General features: G+C 49.9%; 1 protein-coding gene across 4 annotated transcripts in view; it reads right to left on the bottom strand.

The window, feature by feature from the left end:
• The window catches only part of GAS7 (growth arrest specific 7), a 108,284-nt gene that overhangs the window by 11,922 nt on the left and 71,767 nt on the right, over positions 1-24,595 (bottom strand). For all 4 annotated transcript variants that reach the window (XM_082067308.1, XM_082067309.1, XM_082067310.1 and 1 more), the window contains 4 exons: positions 22,316-22,390; positions 18,455-18,533; positions 12,688-12,816; positions 2,095-2,218 (listed from right to left, as the gene is read on the bottom strand). In XM_082067308.1, the coding sequence (XP_081923434.1) occupies positions 2,095-2,218; positions 12,688-12,816; positions 18,455-18,533; positions 22,316-22,390 (407 nt within the window). The remainder of the gene's footprint in view (positions 1-2,094; positions 2,219-12,687; positions 12,817-18,454; positions 18,534-22,315; positions 22,391-24,595) is intronic.

The raw sequence follows: 24,595 nt of genomic DNA, 5'->3' as shown, positions 1-24,595 counted from the left end.
ATACAAGATTTTAAAAGGAAAATATGAACACAGAGTAATATTTTACAAAATTCCCAGAACTATGAAAGCAAGCTACTTCAGTTAAAAAAAAAAAAAATGGTCATAGACAGAAAGTTATCTGAAAAATAAAATCGTTAAAATGGGAAATCAAGGAGTTATTGAGCTATGGGGTAGCGCTCTGTAGGTGAGTCTGCATTCTACGATGGGTCTGTTTTAAACAGGTTCCAGCTGTCTGAGATGGTTGGACACTGATTTGCCCCAGCCCAGCCGCACACTAACGCATCCTCCAGCCTCTGGAGACACACGATTCCAGCTGAGCTCCGGCTTCCTCCTGCGTTCAGGGCAGTGACACAATAAGCTGCGGTTCTTTCGATTTTTCCTTTGTTGCACAGCTCTGACAGAGAGGGAAAGGTGGGTGGGAAATCTGCAGGGCATGTCTCAGAGATTACTGCTTTCTGCCTAATAAAAACTCTTTCTCCTTTAAATGAGGCTCAATTACTCTCTCCCTAACAGTTTGATGCATAAATCCTCCCCCACCACACATCATACCAGTGGCACAAAGTGGGGGAGAGCACTGGGGAGAATCACACCAAACTCCCCTCTGCTCTGCCCTGGGGAGACCACACCTGGAATCTTGTGTCCAGTTGTGGCCCCTCAGTTCCAGCAGGACAGGGAACTGCTGCAGAGAGTCCAGCGCAGCCACCAAGATGCTGCAGGGAGTGGAGCATCTCCCGTGTGAGGAAAGGCTGAGGGAGCTGGGGCTCTGGAGCTGGACAAGAGGAGACTGAGGGGTGACTCATTCATGGGGATCAATATGGAAAGAGGGAGTGTCAGGAGGATGGAGCCAGGCTCTGCTCGGTGACAACCAATGATAGGACAAGGGGCAATGGGTTCAAACTGGAACACAGGAGGTTCCACTTAAATCTGAGAAGAAGCTTCCCAGTGAGGGTGGCAGAGCCTGGCCCAGGCTGCCCAGGGGGGTTGTGGAGTCTCCTTCTGTGCAGACATTCCAACCCGCCTGGACACCTTCCTGTGTAACCTCATCTGGGTGTTCCTGCTCCATGGGGGGATTGCACTGGATGAGCTTTCCAGGGCCCTTCCAACCCCTGACATTCTGGGGTACTGTGATTGTGTGATCTTCAGCTCTCCCTTGCTCGTTCAATAAATATCTATTGCAATTTCTGAGGACTCGCACAGAAAGGCTGTGGATTTGCAGATGGACAAGGAGCGTCTCTCATGGAGCTTCCTGTCGCTAAAACGTAACTTTTTTTCTACTCAAATGGTTGTCTTTACACACGGTCACACTGTGAAAGACTCTTCTCAGTCTTCTCAAGACCAAGACAGGCTACCCTGAGGTTTTTTAAAAGCCTCAGAACGCTGCCAAGGAACAGACTTGCGAAGGGATGAAACACAGAAGCCCTACTTAAAACACATTTTCAGCACAGGTACTAAAAGAGCTGCACATATCAGCTTTACAGATATCGAATCAGTTCCTGATGGATCCCATAGAAGTGGTTTGAGCCTCTGTAAAACATGCATAGGTCACATCAAGTAGCTGTGTACTCAGTACAGTGTAGCATTCGCTACTCTACCCTCAGTATCCCTTGAACAGAAATTTTTTTAATCACTGACTAGCAGGGAAAAAAAGAAACAAGTTCACTTTCAAGGAAAAAGACAGTGATAGGTAGCATAACAGGCACCCACATAGTTGTGGGTGACTGTGATTTAGGAAAGAACCAAGGAAGGAACTATGACTTAAGGATGAAACATCCTCAGCAGAGCTTCTTTGAACCTGACTTTGAAACTTTCACATTCTGTTATCTCAGCACTTTCATTAAACAAATGGGTAATTCACCTGCTTTTACTGTTCTCACGCCAATTGTCAAAATAATAATTTGGGGACATCTGACTTGGAAAAAACAGACTTGTTTCTTCAGAGGATTTAATACCAAATGGATTTGTAGCACAGATCACTTGGACTTTGCAGCTACAATACCATGAACAACACACAGGTGGATGTGCAGTTGCATCCACCCGGTTCCTGCTGCCAGGGGGCTGCGCTCCCCTCGGGCGCTGACGCACACGGGCACTCACCGGCCTGAGTCGACTTCCGTCTCGCCTTCTTAATCTCCTCCTCTGTCTTGTTGCTGAGCTTCACCTCTAGCTGCTGCGTCTTCATTTCCAGATCCTTCTGTCTCTCTGTCAACGCTTTCCGGGCCTTGGAGTAATTAAAGAAGAGTCACGTGTTTTAGATGAAAAGAGGTGCCAGCTCGTTCAGCCATCTCTCACTCCTTCACAGAGTATTTGTCAACCAGGAGTCACAGACTCTGCATAAAACTGGGTCCTAACTGGGACTCAAGTTCTTAGGGCATCCTGTGGCGTTCAAAGCAGCATCCTACCATCATACAGAAGTTGTCATCGACAGATCGCAAAAGCATTTGCACTCTTCATAGGTCCTTAGAAAGGCACAGTATGAAAGGCATAATCAGGCTCCCACATTTCTTAGCAACCTTCTCACTATTGCTGGAAGAAAGGAGAGCTGGAGCTTCTTCCAAATGTTGTTAACCAGCATCACAAAGACACTTCCACTTCCTTCTCTTAGGATCTAAATAGTTTAACAATTTCAAGTCTCTTCCAAAATTTATTTTTAAGTACCTTCTGGATTCAATATACGCTCACCAGAAACACTAACAACAGGAACTTTTAGACTTATTTCAGAAAAACTAATTCAGGTTCATGACAGCAGCAGTTTACTCTGTAGAAATCTAGAACCTGAGACCTGGTTACAACGGATTATTTAAATTACTTTTTCAGGTTTTCAAAACCTCATTTATCAGTATCATTACAGAACTCATACAAGCAAATTAGTAAAGTGTCTTAGCAAATAAACATCATTACCACATATGCATCACCTCACTTGCTGAAGTTTCCTAAATACAAAAGAAAAATCACTTGCTTTGTATGCAGCTATTATAAAATAGGTCACATTTGTTCTTTAGCCAGTTAGAGTGTTTCACACTAAATTTGGATGATTACAGTTTGTTAGCACCTTGCCCTTTGCTACAGGTCACAAGGCTCTTGAGGCATCACTTGCATTGGTTCCCTGTGCGGTTCTAAAGCGCCTGTGCCTGGCCCAGCAGGGGCCAGAGGGGGCTGCAGGAAAGCAACGCTGCACACGGGGCTCTGCCCTTTCCTTATTCCTTCTCCTCAAGTGTATTCTAATTCATTCTTTTCAATATCCCTACGGACTGATACAGCGAATTGACAATTAACTAATTAACACTTAAAGAACTAACACTTGACACTTATTTCTAACCCTACCCCACGTCACTAAAGACATTTAGAGAGCTAACCCTTTAACCCACATCACTATTGCCCAGCCTTGCTTGGCTCTGAGTAACTTATTGTACGAGAAACAGGACTTCACTGACGCCTTGCAAAGATGATAATCCTTGGGTGCATCCTTGGGTGAACTAGATAACAGAAACGTGGGCACAGGACAGGAGATACGCCAGTTTTAACCAACTTAGCAGTCTGAGACCCAACCAACTCATCACACTGGACCAAAGGTGACCGTGTACAGGGAATGAGGACCCGGGGTCACAATCACTGTGCAGCTACAAACAGGAGGAGCCAGAGGTGGAGACCAATGCAACTTCTGCTCAGCCTTTGCCTCAGGTTACACCACACTGCGCACGGCGCTGCCTTCTTAACGGGAAGGACGGAACATGGACATGGATTGGAAAGATGAAGAATACATGGAAGTGGATGAGCAGGTGGAAACGGAAGAAGAAATGGGAAGTAGACTGAGAGTTCGGGTAGTTCGGGTTTCTTTCTGTAGGGAGGTTTACGCTTGTGTTTTTCTTTGTAAATACATTTATTCATGTTTTCTCAGACCTGTGCTCTCAGAGTTTTTCCAAGAGGAGGATGGCCCCAAAACACTACAGAAGAGAAAAAACTAGCAGTGAATTCCACCTCAGGTACTTTCCATACACACCCTGGAGGTGCTTGGCCGGCTGCTTCTCATCTTGGGAGGCAGCTCAGGAGCTTTTGTCGCTGCTCTGCTTGGCCTGGCTTCTCTTCCCCAGCTGGATGTGGTGGCGTGAGCGTTGCCACTTGGGACACTGTCCCCAAGCCCTTCAGTTGAAAGCCCACCTCACCAAGCTGGCCAGCCTGCTGCCAAACATTCCCTCGCCTCTCCTAGGCAGGTGGATCCCATCCCTCCCCAGCTGCTTCTGGTCATCACCAACGTCCCACTGGCAGAGAAGCCAACATCCTTCAGGACGGCACCAGCCACCAAGCCCGCAGTTAAGATGCATTCTACATTTCTGGCTGCCCCCTTTCCTCCCAATGCTAGAAGGGAGGAGGAGATGACTTGGGCACCACTTGAATTCACCGGCACCCCCAGGCCTTGAGAGTCTTCCTGGATTCTAGCCAGGTTCCGCCTTGCGCTGCCATTCGTGCCCACATGGAAGAGTGGCTGTGCTGTACAGGGGCAGAGCGAGAGCAGAGCCTGCAAAGGGATGGCATCAACATTGAGGTCAACTTCAGCTACCGCAGGAACCAAGTGGAGAAAAACCTTTCTGAGGGGTGAGGGTGGCTGCCGGCCATGACGGGACGGTTGGCAAGAACCGCTCAAGGCAGCCTGGAACTAGAAGTGGTTGGCATTCTGAAACTGGTGAAAAGGCAGGTTGGTACATCCATAACCACCACTGAGGGGGTCACCCCCATCCCTGCGGCGCAGCCCACACCAGAGTGCCCACGCAACCCAGGTGTGATGGCACGGCCCGTGTTCCATCTGCAGCGCTGGTGCCCGGCAACGGCCACAACACAGCGCCCCCCTCCAGAACCCGCCACAGCCTTCCTGCTCTCCCCTTCTCCAGTTGTTCCTGCTTGCCCTGCTCCCAGTCCAGCCCTTCTCTCCCGCTCCCAGTGCCCCAGCCACTCGACCCAGCCCTTCTCACCGACACCCAGCACCTCCGTCCCTTCGTTCTTCCCTCGCTGTGTTTTCTAGAAGGAGAACTCTACTACGCCAGGTATGGTCCCGCTCCACGGCTTTGGGCACCCCCACTGCCCGGCCAGGCTGGAGCAGGCAGCGCGGGGATGGCGTGGGGTGGGGAACCCGCTCTGGGGGGCTCGGGGACCAGGAGCTCAGCTCGGCCTCTCCACCCAGCCCTGCAAGGCCACGGGCTGGGAGAAGCCCTTCTGGGCTGCTCGGCCCCTGCTGAAATCCAGCATCCCTGCCCGGGGGACACGTCCCCAGGGGAGCCCAGGGCACCCCGGGCTCGTGCCGGAGGGATGCTCGGCGGGAGCAGCTGCTGCTGCCCGCAGCCTGAGCCCGTGCCTCCTCTGCCCCTTTCCAGGCTGGAGCCAGGGCAGCCCAGCCCTGCCCGGGGAGCAGCGCGCAGCCAAAAAAACCACCAGCACAGGCTAAGGAGTCACTGGGCTCCGAGGGAGGCGTGGGGCCGGGCTCTGTGCCTGGGACCCCCGACGGGGCAGGGACACGGCTGCTCACACCTGCCCTCTCTGTTCCCACAGATCTACAGGAAGTATTTCCAAGGCGAGATGCCAAAGCGCAGCAAGGAAAACACCATCAAGCTACAGGTGCTGGCCCGTGGGTGCTGGTGGCCGAGGAGCTGTCCAAACTCCAGGCAGCTCCTGCTGGGGACATGCCCAGGGGACCCATCACCCCACAGCTCTCCATGGGCACTGAAAGGGCTCAGGGCTGCTGAGACCCCCATCCTACAGCTCTGCTGGGCTGCCCAGGGCAGGACCAATGCAATTCCGCTTGGCTTTTGCCTTAGGTTACACCAGGCTGCGCACGGCGCTGCCCTCTGAAAGGCAAGAGACGGAAGATGGACCCGGACTGGAAAGATGACGATGAGATGGAAGTGGACGAGTGGGTGGAGGAAATGGAGGTTGACGTGGAGCTGGACGAGGAAATGGAAGTGGACGAAGATCTCGGAGAACCAATGGAGGTGGATGGCTAGGTGGAGAAGATCTGGATGGGTGCTGAAGATGGACTTGGTGGGGTGGAGTAGACTGTTGGGGAGGGAGTTTTGCAGTTTGTTCATTTTAGCATGTTGGTAGTGTTTAGTTTGTTGGCGTTTGTGTTTTCTCTGTATATAGTTTGTTGTATTGGGGGTTTTTTCTGTATATAGTTTGTTGTAGTTTGGGGTTCTTGCTGTATATAGCTTGTTGTAGTTTGGGGTTTTTTCTGTAAAGAGGTTTACTCTTGTGTTTTTCTCCATAAATACATTTCTTCATGTTTTTTCAGACCTGTGCTCTCTGACTTTTTCTGGTATTTGGGGAGCCGTGGTTTCCGCTCGCTCGGGGTTCCTGGGGCTGGAGGGGGCTGGGGGTGCTGGCACGGCCGCCCCGGGGACAGGGGGTCCCTGTGCACAGAGGGCTCCCACTTGCAGAGCTCGGGGCACTGGGCACCAGTGGGGTTGGTTCATGGGCTGCTGGAAAGCGGTGTCCCCAACAGCAAAGCTGTCACCAGCAACAAGTGAGCTCTGACATGAGCAAGCCCTGCATGGATCCCATCACAAGAAATCCAGAAGGACTCGTGGGCAACGGGGAGGTCGCCTTGGGCATAGTGACCATGAAAGGATTGAGTATTCCATTCTGGGAGAAGTTAGCAGGGTGCTCAGCAGAACTGCCACCTTGCACTTCCCAAGGGCAGACTTGGAGCTCTTCAGGAGGCTGCTTGGCAGAGTCCCTTGGGAAGCAGTCCTGACGGACAAAGCAGCCCAGCAAAACTGGTCTCTCTTCCAGAAGAAAATCTTAGAGGCGCAGGAGCAGGCTGGCCCCGTCTGCCTAGAGACGAGCCGGCGGGGAAGACGTTCCGGCCTGGCTGAATAGAGAGCTGCGGCCGCAACTTGGGAATCAAAGGAGAATTGATAACCAGGGAAAGGCCGAGGTACTAAATGTCTTCTTTGCCTCAGTCTTTCAGAGTCAGAGCGGTTGTGCTCCAGGTCCCCAGCCCCCTGAGACAGGAGACAGGCTTGGGCTGCAGAATGGAGCCCCAAGAACCCAAGGGGAAACGGTTAGCGACCTGCTACACCACTCGCACACCCACAAGTCTATGGGGTCAGATGGGATACAGCCAAGGGTCCTGAGGGAGCTGGCCAAGGTGATCACTAAGCCACTTTGCATTATCCATCAGCAATCCTGGCTAACTGGGGAGGTCCCACTTCACGGGGAGTTGGATAATGTGACGCCCATCTACAAGAAAGGCTGGAAGAAGGATCCGGGGACCTGTCACTCTGGTCTCGGTGCCAGGGAAGGTCCTGGAGCACAACGTCCTGAGTGATACCACACAGCACATGCAAGAAAACCGTGTGATCAGGCCACTCCACATGGGTTTGGAAAAGGCAGGTCCCTCTTCACCAACCTGACGTCCTTCTACAACAAGGTGACCCACCTAGGAGATGGGGGAAAGGCTGTGGATGCTGTGTCGTTAGACTTGAGTAAAGTCTGTGACACCGTATCCCATAGCATTCTCCCGGAGAAGCCGGCAGCTCCTGGCCTGCAGGGCTGTACTCTGCACTGGATAAAGAACTTCTCCCCAAGGAGCAAGAGCCAGCACAAGAGGAAATGGCCTCGCGTTGCGCCAGGGGACGTTCAGATTGGATAGCAGGAGAAAATCCTTCACGCGAGGATGGTGAAGCAGTCTGTTCTTTCTACAGCGGGAAGGGACACAGCCAACATCCCTGTGCTGCAAGTTCCTATCGCAGCCTTCAACTTGCTGAGTTTCTGCAGAGCTCAGAAAGAAAAAGCCCAATTTCTCTTTTGGAAATTCAGCTTTTTCCAAGAGGAGGATGGCCCCAAAACGCTACAGAAGAGAAAAAACTAGCAGTGAATTCCACCTCAGATACTTTCCATACACACCCTGGAGGTGCTTGGCCGGCTGCTTCTCATCTTGGGAGGCAGCTCAGGAGCTTTTGTCGCTGCTCTGCTTGGCCTGGCTTCTCTTCCCCAGCTGGATGTGGTGGCGTGAGCGTTGCCACTTGGGACACTGTCCCCAAGCCCTTCAGTTGAAAGCCCACCTCACCAAGCTGGCCAGCCTGCTGCCAAACATTCCCTCGCCTCTCCTAGGCAGGTGGATCCCATCCCTCCCCAGCTGCTTCTGGTCATCACCAACGTCCCACTGGCAGAGAAGCCAACATCCTTCAGGACGGCACCAGCCACCAAGCCCGCACTTAAGATGCATTCTACATTTCTGGCTGCCCCCTTTCCTCCCAATGCTAGAAGGGAGGAGGAGATGACTTGGGCACCACTTGAATTCACTGGCACCCCCAGGGCTTGAGAGTCTTCCTGGATTCTAGCCAGGTTCCGCCTTGCGCTACCATTCATGCCCACATGGAAGAGTGGCTGTGCTGTACAGGGGCAGAGCGAGATCAGAGCCTGCAAAGGGATGGCATCAACATTGAGGTCAACTTCAGCTACCACAGGGACCAAGTGGAGAAAAACCTTTCTGAGGGGTGAGGGTGGCTGCCGGCCATGGCGGGACGGTTGGCAAGAACCGCTCAAGGCAGCCTGGAACTAGAAGTGGTTGGCATTCTGAAACTGGTGAAAAGGCAGGTTGGTACATCCATAACCACCACTGAGGGGGTCACCCCCATCCCTGCGGCGCAGCCCACACCAGAGTGCCCACGCAACCCAGGTGTGATGGCACGGCCCGTGTTCCATCTGCAGCGCTGGTGCCCGGCAACGGCCACAACACAGCGCCCCCCTCCAGAACCCGCCACAGCCTTCCTGCTCTCCCCTTCTCCAGTTGTTCCTGCTTGCCCTGCTCCCAGTCCAGCCCTTCTCTCCCGCTCCCAGTGCCCCAGCCACTCAACCCAGCCCTTCTCACCGACACCCAGCACCTCCGTCCCTTCGTTCTTCCCTCGCTGTGTTTTCTACAAGGAGAACTCTACTACTCCAGGTACGGTCCCGCTCCACGGCTTTGGGCACCCCCACTGCCCGGCCAGGCTGGAGCAGGCAGCGCGGGGATGGCGTGGGGTGGGGAACCCGCTCTGGGGGGCTCGGGGACCAGGAGCTCAGCTCGGCCTCTCCACCCAGCCCTGCAAGGCCACGGGCTGGGAGAAGCCCTTCTGGGCTGCTCGGCCCCTGCTGAAATCCAGCATCCCTGCCCGGGGGACACGTCCCCAGGGGAGCCCAGGGCACCCCGGGCTCGTGCCGGAGGGATGCTCGGCGGGAGCAGCTGCTGCTGCCCGCAGCCTGAGCCCGTGCCTCCTCTGCCCCTTTCCAGGCTGGAGCCAGGGCAGCCCAGCCCTGCCCGGGGAGCAGCGCGCAGCCAAAAAAGCCACCAGCACAGGCTATGGAGCCACTGGGCTCCGAGGGAGGCGTGGGGCCGGGCTCTGTGCCTGGGACCCCCGACGGGGCAGGGACACGGCTGCTCACACCTGCCCTCTCTGTTCCCACAGATCTGCAAGAAGTATTTCCAAGGCGAGATGCCAAAGCGCAGCAAGGAAAACACCATCAAGCTACAGGTGCTGGCCCGTGGGTGCTGGTGGCCCAGGAGCTGCCCAAACTCCAGGCAGCTCCTGCTGGGGACGTGCCCAGGGGACCCATCAGCCCACAGCTCTCCATGGGCACTGAAAGGGCTCAGGGCTGCTGAGACCCCCATCCTACAGCTCTGCTGGGCTGCCCAGGGCAGGACCAATGCAATTCCGCTTGGCTTTTGCCTTAGGTTACACCAGGCTGCGCACGGCGCTGCCTTCTGAAAGGGAAGAGACAGAGGATGGACCCGGACTGGAAAGATGACGATGAGATGGAAGTGGACGAGTGGGTGGAGGAAATGGAGGTTGACGTGGAGCTGGACGAGGAAATGGAAGTGGACGAAGATCTCGGAGAACCAATGGAGGTGGATGGCTAGGTGGAGAAGATCTGGATGGGTGCTGAAGATGGACTTGGTGGGGTGGAGTAGACTGTTGGGGAGGGAGTTTTGCAGTTTGTTCATTTTAGCGTGTTCGTAGTGTTTCGTTTGTTGGTGTTCGGGTTTTTTCTGTACATAGTTTGTTGTATTGGGGGTTTTTTCTGTATATAGTTTGTAGTAGTTTGGGGTTCTTGCTGTATATAGCTTGTTGTAGTTCGGGTTTTTTTCTGTAGAGAGGTTTACTCTTGTGTTTTTCTCCATAAATACATTTCTTCATGTTTTTTCAGACCTGTGCTCTCTGACTTTTTCTGGTATTTGGGGAGCCGTGGTTTCCGCTCGCTCGGGGTTCCTGGGGCTGGAGGGGGCTGGGGGTGCTGGCACGGCCGCCCCGGGGACAGGGGGTCCCTGTGCACAGAGGGCTCCCACTGCAGAGCTCGGGGCACTGGGCACCAGTGGGGTTGGTTCGTGGGCTGCTGGAAAGCGGTGTCCCCAACAGCAAAGCTGTCACCAGCAACAAGTGAGCTCTGACATGAGCAAGCCCTGCATGGATCCCATCACAAGAAATCCAGAAGGACTCGTGGGCAACGGGGAGGTCGCCTTGGGCATAGTGACCATGAAAGGATTGAGTATTCCATTCTGGGAGAAGTTAGCGGGGTGCTCAGCAGAACTGCCACCTTGCACTTCCCAAGGGCAGACTTGGAGCTGTTCAGGAGGCTGCTTGGCAGAGTCCCTTGGGAAGCAGTCCTGACGGACAAAGCAGCCCAGCAAAACTGGTCTCTCTTCCAGAAGGAAATCTTAGAGGCGCAGGAGCAGGCTGGCCCCGTCTGCCTAGAGACGAGCCGGCGGGGAAGACGTTCCGGCCTGGCTGAATAGAGAGCTGCGGCCGCAACTTGGGAATCAAAGGAGAATTGATAACCAGGGAAAGGCCGAGGTACTAAATGTCTTCTTTGCCTCAGTCTTTCAGAGTCAGAGCGGTTGTGCTCCAGGTCCCCAGCCCCCTGAGACAGGAGACAGGCTTGGGCTGCAGAATGGAGCCCCAAGAACCCAAGGGGAAACGGTTAGCGACCTGCTACACCACTCGCACACCCACAAGTCTATGGGGTCAGATGGGATACAGCCAAGGGTCCTGAGGGAGCTGGCCAAGGTGATCACTAAGCCACTTTGCATTATCCATCAGCAATCCTGGCTAACTGGGGAGGTCCCACTTCACGGGGAGCTGGCTAATGTGACGCCCATCTACAAGAAAGGCTGGAAGGAGGATCCGGGGACCTGTCACTCTGGTCTCGGTGCCAGGGAAGGTCCTGGAGCACAACGTCCTGAGTGATACCACACAGCACATGCAAGAAAACCGTGTGATCAGGCCACTCCACATGGGTTTGGAAAAGGCAGGTCCCGCTTCACCAACCTGACGTCCTTCTACAACAAGGTGACCCACCTAGGAGATGGGGGAAAGGCTGTGGATGCTGTGTCGTTAGACTTGAGTAAAGCCTTTGACACCGTATCCCACAGCATTCTGGCAGAGAAGCCGGCAGCTCCTGGCCTGCAGGGCTGTACTCTGCACTGGATAAAGAACTTCTCCCCAAGGAGCAAGAGCCAGCACAAGAGGAAATGGCCTCGCGTTGCGCCAGGGGACGTTCAGATTGGATAGCAGGAAAAATGCGCGCCAAGCCAAGTATAATCTGGAAATGAAATGGTCTTCCAGAACTCATTGTAATTAGAACTGCCTTTTCGGACACAGGTTATGAATAAGTATAGACGTTCCTAAAACTTTCATGAATATGTAACACTTTACTGTATTTAACCAAGCTCACGGCTAGTGTAAAATACACACGTATTAGGTGAAATGATTCCCCGTCTGGTGTCGTAAATAAACAGATAAAATACATACCTTCCTTATAACCTCGAGGGTTGTAAGGTCATTTCCACGCCTCATGAGGACTGTGTTTCTTTCCAGGTATGACCGTAAAGAACTTATTATTTTGCAGAAAAATGCTCTCCCTGCATGCACAGAGTTATTAACTTTGTGTATCCTGCACCAATTCTGCTCCCAGCTGAACTTTCTCACGTGCAGTGTGATCTTTAATGAAAGCCCAAATGACCTTGTAAGCTGACTGAGCATGGTATTTCCCCTTCCAAGAGTAAACTGAGCGACGATGCCATTTGCCATGCCTTGGCAGCTGAGGCACGGGTATCCCGTTTCCTGCCAGCTGCTGATAAAAGAGATCATAACCTCACCTACCTACTGGATGCTCACGTTAAACCAGCGCTGGTACTACAGGCTGCTGCTGTTTGGGTTTTGCAGGTGAGGATATTTGCTTTGAGGTGCAGACAACAGGAACCGGGAGAGGGTTTGTGACTTGCTGTGCTACATTCGAGCTGCCATCCCTGGCCATCTGCTTTTTGCTATTGCAAGAGAGGACACAGAGCCAGGCGAGCCTTTGGCCCGACCCTGCTGCTATTCTAAAGCAAGCTTCTTTTAAATTTAGAGGGCAACAGATGTGACTTTCAGATGCACACAAGTAACGATTATTATTTGATTTTCATCAAATCACTTATTGTCCCAAATCGGGAAGGGGGGATGAAACAAAAAGCCAGTTCAGCAGTAACACGTTAGCTCTGCCCACAGCCACCCGCTGCCCAAATTTCAGCTAAGCAGCAAATAATATCTGCCGCCCCCCAAAGGATAACTAACAGCAGAAAGCACTCAGCAGAAACCTCTGTGGTTCTTTGTGGCAGAACAGCAACTTTTCATGAGGCAGCTGCTTTTCTATCCAAACAAGCAGTTAGTTCTCTGCTCCTACCTTTTCGACCGCTGCGTAGCGGCTGGCCAAATGCTTCCGTAAGTCTGCGATATGGTGGTCACACTTCTTCATGTCTTTCTTAAAGTTCTCTCTGAAGTTGAGCAGGGGTTTCTCTACCTCGCTCTGAAGCTGTTAATGAAAACAAAGGAAGAAATGGCAATAATGAGGATCATTATTCATAGGCAGTAATTCCTGGCTCTTCTGCTACATAGAGTTCAGATCAGAGAGAAAATAAAACACAAACCACAGCCAAAGGCAACGTCATTCAGCAACACTTCTCCCCAAGAGAGATCGGAGTGAACCTACTGCAAAACTCAGCTCTTCCCAGGACAGGTCTGTTAAGGCAATATTTACTGGAGGGAGCAAAAGGACGGAAACCTTGTCTTCCTCTCTCCTCATTAAAATACATCTCTCTTCTTACACATAAAATCAAACTGCAGGCAATACCCAGAGCAGTACTTGAGCTGCTCTGGTTCGGGCCTAAACGATGCAACTTACTTAAAAAAAACAAAGTACACAAACTAAAGCTGCTAACCCTGACTTCAGTACGGTGAGTGGGCCATGGTGGCACACCTGTGTTTCTTGTATAGTGAAACGAGATCCAATAAGGACACATTTTATTTATTTCTGTCAAGTATAAGGGAATCTAAAGAGATGCCTGAGTATCAAGTTGAAACCCTTTAAGTAGTGGCAGCTACTTAAGAAGCCACTGAAATGAACTCAGGAGAGATCCATCGAGTCCACACGTGATTTACCTCCCACAAGCAGGACCTGACAGTCGGCAACACTCAACTCTGACAGAGTTTGTATCATACTGCTCTTTGGCCTTCTGATACACATTTTTGCCATCTAGGAAATGTCCTCTGAAGGGATACAGATATTTCACCTCCGCAGAAGCAACTGAATACTTGGCTTCTGTTGTCCCTCCTGTAGGGATGCTGGATGCTGTCAACACAGGCAAGTTGGGTCTGTAATCACCTAATCCACAGTGGAGCAGTATCAAATAGTCCCTGAAAAGAAATATTTTTGGCCTTTCTCCAGTGCTCTTTTAATGGAGAAGGAAACTCCATTCAAGCTCAGTCTGGCCTTTTAATGGAGAGAGTCTACAAAGATCCTATGGTACACATCCTAGAGAGGTTAAACAAGCCTGAAGCAGAGCTTATTCAGGCAGCTGAAGACTGGCACCACGCTGATCTCATACGGCCTACAGCTATCTGAAGGTCAGATGCAAGGGTAACAGAGCTAAATTCTTTCTCATTGGCCCAGGCAAGAGACAACTGAGCTTCGGGAGATTCGGGCTGAATGTAATTAAAAAAACCCCAAACCCAACACCAGATGGTAGTGGGGCACGGGAACAGGCTGACCAGAGGAGCTGTGAAATCTCTGTCCTTAGAGACATTCAAGACTCTGCTAAACAAAGATGCAGCTGATTGATGCGCTGTGGGTGACAGGCCTGCTCGGACTGGGGGGGTTGGACTAGAAAATGCTGGACAGTATTTTTATGACAGTCTCATCAGGATGGCCCTGGGCAAACTAATAAAGACCTGTTGGTAACTCCGTGATCCAGCATGGTCGCACAAGCTCGCTCAGGAACAGAGGCGCAAACCAACAGCTGTGCCAGGAGCACTGTCAGTGCTCAGTGAAACAAGAACTGAACAGAGGGACGTTCAGGATGGCTTCAGTGAACTCCAGAGGCACTGTATCACTACCGATAGACATGTCTGTGACCAACTGAGTTTCAAGTAGCTAAACGGTCTGTGTGCCCTTCAGACTGCTCCATTAATAAATGGATTATGCTGGGTAAACAAAGCAACATGAGTCAATCACCCTCAGTGGAAGAAGCGGCAACCTGACTCATCTGACATAGGCAGACATTGTCGTCAAAACCCTTACAAAAATCCCCAGGGCCAGAGACACATCAAATAGAAGGGCACTGCACTGGTGGTTCTTTTTGCCTAACAGAAAGGAGAGATATTTGTTTATTTCACACAGTTTATAATGTGATGGGACATTTTGATCCTTATAAAGATGGGAAATGCATCACCAGGAGGCTCGCAATGCAAACAACGCAACTACTTTCTCCAGTTCTGTGTTTTCAAAACAAAGAGGTGGACTTCTCAGTGAAGGCAATCAGCTTTCCTCTAGAATCATTATGCTGCTTGAACTTCCATGTTGCAAGAGGTACCACAAACTATCAAAACAGACTCACATGTGAATGACCCTGACCCAGGCTTTTAAATGTTGCATTACAGTTGGGCATATTTATTCTTTCTTACCATAGAACAGTTTGGGTTGAAGGGACCTTCCCAGCTCCTCCAGACCCCCCCTGCCATGAGCAGGGACATCTGCACCAGCTCAGGTTGCTCAGAGCCCCGTCCAGCCTGGCCTGGGATGTCTCCAGGGATGGTTCAGCCACCACCTCCCTGGCCAACCTGGGCCAGGCTCTCACCACCCTCAGGGCCAACAATTCCTTCCTCATGTCCGGCCTGAATCTCCCTCCTTTAGTTTAAAACCATCATCCCTTGTCCTATCACAACAGACCCTGCTAAAAGGTCTGTCCCCATCTTTCTTATCGGCCCCTTTTAAGTATGGAAAGGCTGCACTAAGGTCTCTCTGGAGCTTCTCTTCTCCAGCTGAACCCCCCTGCTCTCTCAGCCTGTCCTCCAGCAGAGCTGTTCCAGCCTCGGATCATTCCCGTGACTCCTCTGGCCACCCTCCAACAGGTCCATGTGTGTCCTGTGCTGAGGGCTCCAGAACTGAACACAATACTCCAGGTGGGGTCTCACCAGAGAGGGGACCTGCTGCCCATGCTCCTTTTGATGCAGCCCAAGATACAATTGGCCTCTGGGCTGCAAGTGCACATTGCCGGCTCGTGTCCAATCTTTCATCCACCAGCACCCCCAAGTCCTTTTCCACAGGCTGCTCTCAATCCCTCCATCCCCAGCCTGGACTGATACCAGGGTTGCCCTGACCCAGGTGCAGGACCTTGCACTGGGCCTCGATGAACCTCATGAGGTTCACATGGCCCCACTTCTCAGCTTGTCCAGGTCCCTCTGGGTGGCATCCCACCCCTCAGGTGTGTCAGCTGCACCACTCAGCTTGGTGTCACCCACAAAGTTGCTGAGGGTGCCCTCGATCCCACTGCCTGTGTCTGTGATGATTATGTTAAATAGTGCTGGTCCCAGTACTGTTCCCTGGGGGACACCACTTGTCACTGCTGTCCATGCAGACATTGTGCCATTGACCAATACTCTCTGGGTGCGTCCATCCAGCCAGTTCCTCATCCACCAAACAGTCCAGCCATCAAATCCATACCTCTGCAGTTTAGAAAGAATAATGTTGCAGTGGATTGTGTTGAAGGCTCCACAGATGTCCAGACAGACAACATCTGTAGCACTTCCTTTGTCCACTGATGTAGTTACTCTATCATAGTATGGAGGAGGTTGGTCAGGCAGGACTTGTCCTTGGTGAAGCTATGCTGGCTGTCCCAAATCACGCCCCTGTCCTCCATGTGCAGAGCTTCTAGGAGGATCTGCTCCATGATCTTCCCAGGCACAGAGGTGAAGCTGACAGGTCCTCCTTTTTAGCCTTTTTAAAAATGGGAGTGATGTTTCCCTTTTCCCAGTCACCAGGGTCTTCACCTGACTGCCAGGACTTCTCAAATATCATGGAGAGTGGCTCGGCAACTACATCAGGCCATTCCCTCATGACTCCGGGATGCATCTCATCAGGTCCCACGGACTTATGTACATTCAGGTTCCTTAAGTGGTCACAAACTGGATCCTCACTTACTGTGGGAGGGACTTTGCTTGCCCAGTCCCTGTCTCGCAGTTCATCCACCCAAGCAGTGTGGGTGGGAAGACACCTTGCCAGTGAACACTGGGGCAAGAAGTTTTTGAGTACCTCAGCCTTCTCCTCGTCCATTGCTACTGGTTTGCCAGATCTTTTTTATATTTTTGCTAGAAGATCTTGCTAAAAGACTTTCAGATGTACACAATAGATGAAAAAACCATAAACTACTCTCCTAAGACGAAGAGATTTAAAGCACCAATGTATACAGACAACTCTGACACTTTGCCATCACTGAATAGGTGAGGTGCAACAAAGGACTTGAAGTCTCAAGATATGTGCTAAAAGTTAGCAAGCATAGGACAGAGACCCTGTTTCTCTGTACCAGTATGGTAGAGACTTAGGCAGAAAGAGGCATAAGGTTAATCGTACCATTAGATGCTGGAGAAACTACACAGCTGAGTTATCAGAAACCACACTTCAAACATTCCTCTGATTTCACAAGTACTATTTTTTTTTCCTTTGCTCCATCAGCACCATTTCCAGAACGGCCGGTAACGCGCCATCACATCCAGGCCAGCGCACCACGACTTGACCTGGTACAACAGATGTGCAGAACTCACCGCCTGGAGCTCCGTGTGGGAAAATCAGCTGGAGAAGAGGTTCAGTGCCATGACGGCCTTCATGAAGGATTCCTCCTGTGTGTGTATCTGCAGCTGCTCTGCCAGTCTGTACAGGCATTAGTAGCATATACAATATTTTATGTCCTGAGTGCCACAAGAGTGTTGTCACCTTCTCCGATCTGTTTGTGACCCCCAATGCAGAGCAGACTGTCATAGAAGTTGTTCAATGTCTTGAACACTGGTGTTTAAGTTTGAATATTCCTGGTGTGCTCTGCACTGCATTGACTGCTTTGTGCCAGCACTGACTGCTTTCTTCAACTATCAACAAGAAATGTAATTACTGCTTCTAAGAATAATGTCTCTGAAAGTAACAGCAAAAATCAATATGTTTAAAAACATATTCTGTTAATAAAAGCCAGAACTAGGAACTCCTAAAGCAAGTACAGGAACAGTGGGGAGAACTCAGAGGATGCTACAGCAGTTTCTGTGCTGGGCTTAAAGAAAATACTGAAAGAGCCCCTGCACATTGCCAACCTACACACAGAGACCACTCCATTTCTTCCTCTTGGAAAACAATACGAGAGGACAACAGGGAGCAAAAAGTATTTCACTAATTACAGACCTGAAGTAGAAGTTCGAAGCAGAGCAGCGAGTTACCAAGGCAGCGGCTGGTTGCCTGAGTAACCTCTGCATAATCGCTTACAAACACTGCAGAGCTATAATTTTCCTCCCGAACACGGCTGTTGTGCTGAGATATCTGCCACTGTATTGAACTTGATCACCCACAGAGGTTAACATAATGTAACAGGACGCAGGAGCATGCCACATGTGGCGGAAAAAAAACCAAAGATAAATACCATAATTTGTACAAGAAATCTCCTTGGACATCACTTGAGAGAAGATCCAAATATAGCATGAAGTTCTCAGTGTACAAAAGTGCCAAGGCTAATAATAATAATAAGACAGAGTCCTGGTTCTCTTCCTTCCTGATAGATATGGTAGATTCTTATTGGGAAGCCAAATATTATTTATTTCTTACTCTACAGAAATAACCTGTACGAACTCTGGGGTAAATTTACTTGGGCAGGCTGGTACTTCGAGCTCTAGGTGAATAACCTCTAGAATCAGGTTTTCTTAAACTAAGGCTAGATGTGTTTGAACTTACTCATCCGGTATCAAATAAACTGTGATTTCGGCAGGAAGAACAGAGAGAGTTTCAGTAAGTTTGTTCAGCACCTAATTAATTCTTCTATGTTTGTACCATATGCATGTGTATTTTCCCCACTAAAAAGCAATGAAGGAAGATCCACATCAATTACAGGACAGAAATCTTTGCAAAAGGAAGAACTATTTACCTTAGAAGAAAATTTGAGGTGAACCTCCGCTTCATCAGCCAGACTCTTCTTGAGCTGAGCCCAAGCCTCTCCCAGCGTGCTGCAAGAACACAACAACGATCAACGCTCTGACTTCTGCACGTCCTCCCACCGAGATCTGTGTCAGACAGATGTGGTACAACACTTGGTACCATCTCACGCTCAGCAAAGTCACAGAAAAGTGACAGCAGTAGTTTAAGAAGATCTCTGTGACCAGGGCAGGATTATATTGACATGGTATGTAGCACATCTTTGAAAACACTGTTCATAACGATCTCTGCCTACAGAGATGCCACAGTCCCCATAAGCAAGATATTTCAGTATCTTATTCCTACCATAAAAAGTCTTTCCTGATCCTTAAAATAAATCTTCACCAATACAGTTCCCCCGTTGCCTCTTCTACTTTACACCCTACCTTTGGTGAGCAGATTGTTCTATTTCTCCTTGGAAAAGCCTATCAGTACTTGAACATTACCAGGTCTTTTCTCCATGCTCTTTTTCCTTGAGAAAAATTATTTCCTAGACAATGGCAGTTTAGGTTTGCTCCTCTCCAACAGCCTCATAACCAAAACTACACCATCTTCCAGTTGCTAAACTGGCAACAGATTATTTCTTATCAGACACTCTTGCTTCTACATATCTCGGTCTGATTGCTTTTTTAGACAACCGTGCAAAGTTGTTGATGAATAAGCTTGTGATTCATTACAGCCAGATCCTTCTCCCACAAACTGTTATGTAACTGTATCTTTCACATCCTGTGAAAGAAGAAAACTTGGCGCTTTGTCCTCATTGAAATGCATCTTCATTTTTTTCGGTTCACTTCTCTAGCTTAACGAAAAAATCATCCTGAATTGCAATCTTTTCTTCAAATTATACACACCACCCCTCCTGGCTTTGTCTCATCTTCGATTACAGTAAAGGCATTATTTGTATCACAGAATCACAGAATCGACTGGGTTGGAAAAGACCTCAGAGATCATCGAGTCCAACCCTTGGTCCAACTCCAGTCTGTTTACTAGATCATGGCACTAAGTGCCATGGCCAATCTCAGTTTAAAAACCTCCAGGGCCGGTGAGTCCAGCACCTCCCTGGGCAGCCATTCCAGTGCCTGACCTCTCTCTCTGTAAAGAATTTCTTTCTAATCTCCAGCCTAAATTTCCCCTGGCAGAGTTGAAGCCCATGCCCCCTTGTCCTATTGCTGATGCCTGGGAGAAGAGCCCAATCCCCACCTGGCTAGAACTGCCCTTCAGGTAGTTCTAGAGAGTGCTGAGCTCACCTCTAAGCCTCCTCTTCTCCAGACTAAACAAGCCCAGCTCCCTCAGCCTCTCCCCATAGGGCTTGTGTTCAAGTCCCTTCCCCAGTCTTGTTGCTCTTCTCTGGACCCGCTCCAGCACTTCAATCTCTTTCCTGAGCTGAGGGGCCCAGAACTGAACACAATACTCCAGGTGTGGCCTCCCCAGTGCAGAGCACAGGGGAAGGATCACTGCCCTTGTCCTGCTGACCACGCTCTTTTGGATACAGGACAGGACACCATTGGCCTTCTTGGCCACCTGGGCACACTGTTGGCTCATGTTGAGCTTCCTGTCAATTAGTACCCCCAGTCATTAACAAAAACATTGAAAAAAACGTGGACTTGGGAGGAATCTTACGGGATCTCTACTCCACAGCTACTTTCTGCACTTTATTTATTTAAGTAGCAGGTAGGATTTCTTACTTAGTTTTGTACCTCAGGCGTTATTTAGGCCACGCTTCTTTTGCTTGCCTACAAAAATCTCCCATTGCAAAAAGCTACACTAAATTAAGAGCTGGCTTCCCCTGTCATTCCATCACTGGAGGAATTTAGGTTGGTTTGACATTGTTTGTTCTGTATGCATCCACAATAATTGCTCGTCACTTTAGTTTTCCACTGAGTGCTTCTAGAAAGCTTGATGGTTTATTCTGCCACTTTGTACAGGTTATATAAAGCTGACTGATCCACAGTTTCCTGGCTTCTTTCTCTCACCTACCCCCTTTTCAAGTATTGTCATATTTGTACCTGACAAACTGCCCATCATCTGAAATTTCAAAATAATGATCTGTAATCTGTTGTTGCTCTAATGAGTTGAGTCCTCAGGTATGGTGCTCATCACAGATAAACAACCTGAGATTGGTTCTCCTACAGAAGTGCTCCAAACTCTTTTCCTTCCCTAGTCCCACCCTGAGGACCCCTCCCACTGTCCAGTTTTCACTGGTACTATTTCATCCGATCTATTTAAGTAAAGAAGGCATTTCAGCCTGCTAAGCCTCTTCTACATCTCTTATACAACCACAATGGCTTAAATGACCATGGACTATATCACCTCCAGTGCCTGTGCAGCAGCACGGTCCTCACAGAAACTTGGACAGAACATCCAACACCACAGATCGGTCCCATCTCATCACCCTTGTGCCCCACTCACATACACATTGGTGGGTCTTCTCACCACCAGAGGAGGGCAGAGGACACCAGACAGTCCATACCTTTTGCCAATTCCATAGAACACTGGGCAGCAAAGCTGGAAAATGCTCTGTGAAGTGTGAAACCAGCAGCGCTAACTGGTGTGTCCACAGAGCAGTTTGTAACTCACACCTTCTCAGAAATGAAAGGAAGACCCTGGTGAACGTTCACTTTGTGTGTGCTAAGCTGCAGACCCACTTTTGGCTCATTGGCTGCTCTTCCTCCCTCATATTTTAAAATGGAATTTTTCTCTTTCCTGTACCTCACCCATAACAGGGTCTTCTCACCAGCCTTTTCTTGGTCCTAGACAATTTGGCCACCACTTGCCTCCTCTTCAGGCAGAGCACCACCAGTCAGTGCTCCCCGACTCTGCTTTGTGTCCCCTTCAAGTTCCCTACTTCAACATTTTTTATGCTTTGGTCCTCATTCTCTTTCTTTTCATCTCCTCTCCCCTAGTTTCCTTCCTCTCTGTTTTTCCAGGCATTGCCCCCTTCTCCTATTGGGGGTAGGAGAAAGTGGGAAGATGTGGAAGGAAGTGGGTTTAACTTTGCTAGGAGCAGGTTAACACCCACCCCTAGAGGGGAAAGAACAGAAACCATAGTCAGTGTAGGTGCTTAAAGAAGTAACAGCCTAGTCAAGCCTCTTGCAGTTTCTGTCCTTGTCTACTGGAAGCTAAGCATGGAGCTTCACTGCCAGTAGAAACACCCTGCGTTAGAACTAGGCTAAGGACAGTAATGTCCAACCTTGGCTTTCATTGCTTAGATGGTTTGTGTTGGAATAGACAGAGCTAACAGCTTCAAATCCTTCAGGAACGGTGTGTTTTTACTGCTACTGAAGAGTTACAATCTAGTGTGAAGTGCATGGCCTAATACCTTCTTATGAACTTCCACAGGGTGAACATGCTGTAAATAAGGGACAACCTGCTGCTTTTCTTGGAGGGCCAGACCCAAGATGAGAAGAGACTTCTTCTTCCTCCCTCTGCCTGTGTTGCTCCGATTCTACTGCCTGACCTTATGGATCTACTATCAGCAGTATAAAAATTCCATACATTCTTCCATATTCGAAGTAACTTAGTACTTATACATGCTAATCCCTAAAGGAACTAGTGCTAGCTGGAACAAGGATAGCATAAACACATTATTGGAAATGCAAGGTTCTACACAGCTATTCCTAAAAATTTACCATGAACATCTTCAAAAGAAAAATATTCCAAAGCAGTTCTATCTTCCACAACACATTCAGGATGCCAAGCTAAATAAACCTCTGCTGAGCAGAAGAGCTCAGGAAAAATACATGTAGCTGTGTGGGAGGAATGCCTTTTATGATAAAGTTCTTGTCTTCTGCAAAAGTCACAGAAACACACTTACCCTTCTTCTTGAGCAGCCAAGGAATTCTGAGACAGTTTGGATAGGTTCTTAGCATATTCCTCCTCAATCTTTATCCTAAACTCAGAGAGAAAGAGAGGAAATAAAAAGACAGCAGTAAGTAAGCTTTATGGCATAAACCCACACACATAATTTAAAGAAATTATCTGCATTTTAACAGATCCTGCCACAGGAATTTTCCTTTCAGCCTCCAGGGCTTGGCAGCACCAGTTACAGGATCCATCTCTCCCCTCAATACGCTAAAAATGCAATAGCAAGAGCAGGGATATACACAGGACAGCATGTGTGATAAAATTAGAAGAAAAAGCTACAGTTCTGGAGAGCAAATAACAAGGACAAAGTGTTTCTACTGTGCAACATGGACTGTCTGCAAAACTGGGCTCACTCGAGAAGCATGTGTTTCAGTCTGCTGCTGAACGTCAGGCTGCACGTCCCTGAAGTGGAGATGAAGGAATGCAGCGATCCAGGAGGAATCGAAACGAGGTGTGGGGGTTTGGGTGCTGCACTGCACCTTTTCTACAGACACCGAACGCGTCCTGCTCTCTGTCACAGACAACGAAGCTGATGAAGATGTGGCAGGGGCTTCTGTCACTGACACATGGTGGTGCAGCCCCTGCCCTTCACCCATCCCACCCGCTGCCTTGGCCTCTCCATTCCCCTCACCAGAACGGGATCTGAGCTTGTGACGGGTGCGGGTGCAGAAGAGGGAAGGCTGGCAAATAACTGCTGTGGGAATGGCTGCCGGGAGAAGAACAAGTGCAGCTGTTGAGTGAGGTGACAAGGGTGAATGCTGTTTGCACAGCAGGGAGGGAAGGAGCAGCTGCTGGTTCAGAGGTGACACGCATGACACCTGAAACACTAACACCATCTCCCCTGGATTGCACACAGAATCCCAGAATGTCAGGGATGGGAAGGGACCTGGAAAGCTCATCCAGTGCAATCCCCCCATGGAGCAGGAACACCCAGATGAGGTTACACAGGAAGGTGTCCAGGCGGGTTGGAATGTCTGCACAGAAGGAGACTCCACAACCTCCCTGGGCAGCCTGGGCCAGGCTCTGCCACCCTCACCAGGAAGAAGTTTCTTCTCAAATTTAAGTGGAACCTTTTGTGTTCCAGTTTGAACCCATTGTCCCTTGTCCTGTTACTGGTTGTCACCGAGAAGAGCCTGGCTCCATCCTCCTGACACTCCCCCTTTCCATACTGATCCCATGAATGAGTCATCTCTCAGTCTCCTCTTGTCCAGCTCCAGAGCCCCAGCTCCCTCAGCCTTTCCTCACATGGGAGATGCTCCACTCCCTTCAGCATCTTGGTGGCTGCACTGGACCCTCTCCAGCAGTTCTTCTCCTAGTGAAACGTTTGCAAGGTATACATGATCCCAACTAGGGCAAACAACGGGGTATCTGCTGGTTTTCAAACCAGCTTGTTCAATAGAGCATCTCCAAGAGAGGGCTCAGTGGCACCCAGGGGAAGCAACTCCAATTCTGTGCTGTGTACCAGCAGGAGAAAAACCTCATTTGAAATCCATCTCCTTCCAGTGAGAAGACACAAGTTGGGATATTTTTGGCACGCCCATTTGCAGTAGCTAGTTGAGCAAGCACTGTTGTAACAGTTTGAGACAAAAAGGGTCCCTTGAGCCAGCTAAGAGGGGTCTGATATTCTGCGCTGCTGAAAGCATGATCTGGATGTCGCTGTGCGGGACACAGGTGGCTGAGGCCCAAGGTGACACGCAGCTCGGGACAGGACAGTACAACTACAGACCTCACCCAGCACGTGGGGCTCCTCTTCCCCCTCCTGGGAGAACAAAACCAGGCAGCTCCCCATGCCTGCAGTAGTAAGATCAACAAATACAGTGCTCCAGTACCAAAGGCTGCACTGCGGTTAGGACCTTGCTATGAAAAGGGCTTTATGCAGGTACATTTCACCTTACCTACTTTAAATACCTACTTTAGGATGAGACTCATCTTGTCTCAGAAGTGACAATTTCTCTGGTTTGGAACAGGAGCATAGGTCAACTATAACGAAGATGCAAATGTCTAAATGTAGCTGAGATAAATAACTAAGTGTTCAGCTGAAGGCCAGGGCTTGCTGCTTTTGCCTCAGTTACCAGGAGTTCCCAGCCTAAGCTGTAGTCTAAATCCTTCACCATGCAACATTATTCCTGCTGGATTTTTGCTTAAGGATGCCCTTGAGTGATTTACTTATGGATGGCAGGTGTGCAGAGGAGCTAGCTGGTCTGCTGCCCATACAGACAGACCCACACCG

The sequence above is a fragment of the Streptopelia decaocto genome (assembly GCF_964273445.1).
Source record: "Streptopelia decaocto genome assembly, chromosome: 16".
Taxonomy (NCBI): Eukaryota; Metazoa; Chordata; class Aves; order Columbiformes; family Columbidae; genus Streptopelia; species Streptopelia decaocto.
The sequence above is the reverse complement of the archived record's forward strand: the minus strand, read 5'-3'. Positions and strand labels throughout refer to the sequence as shown.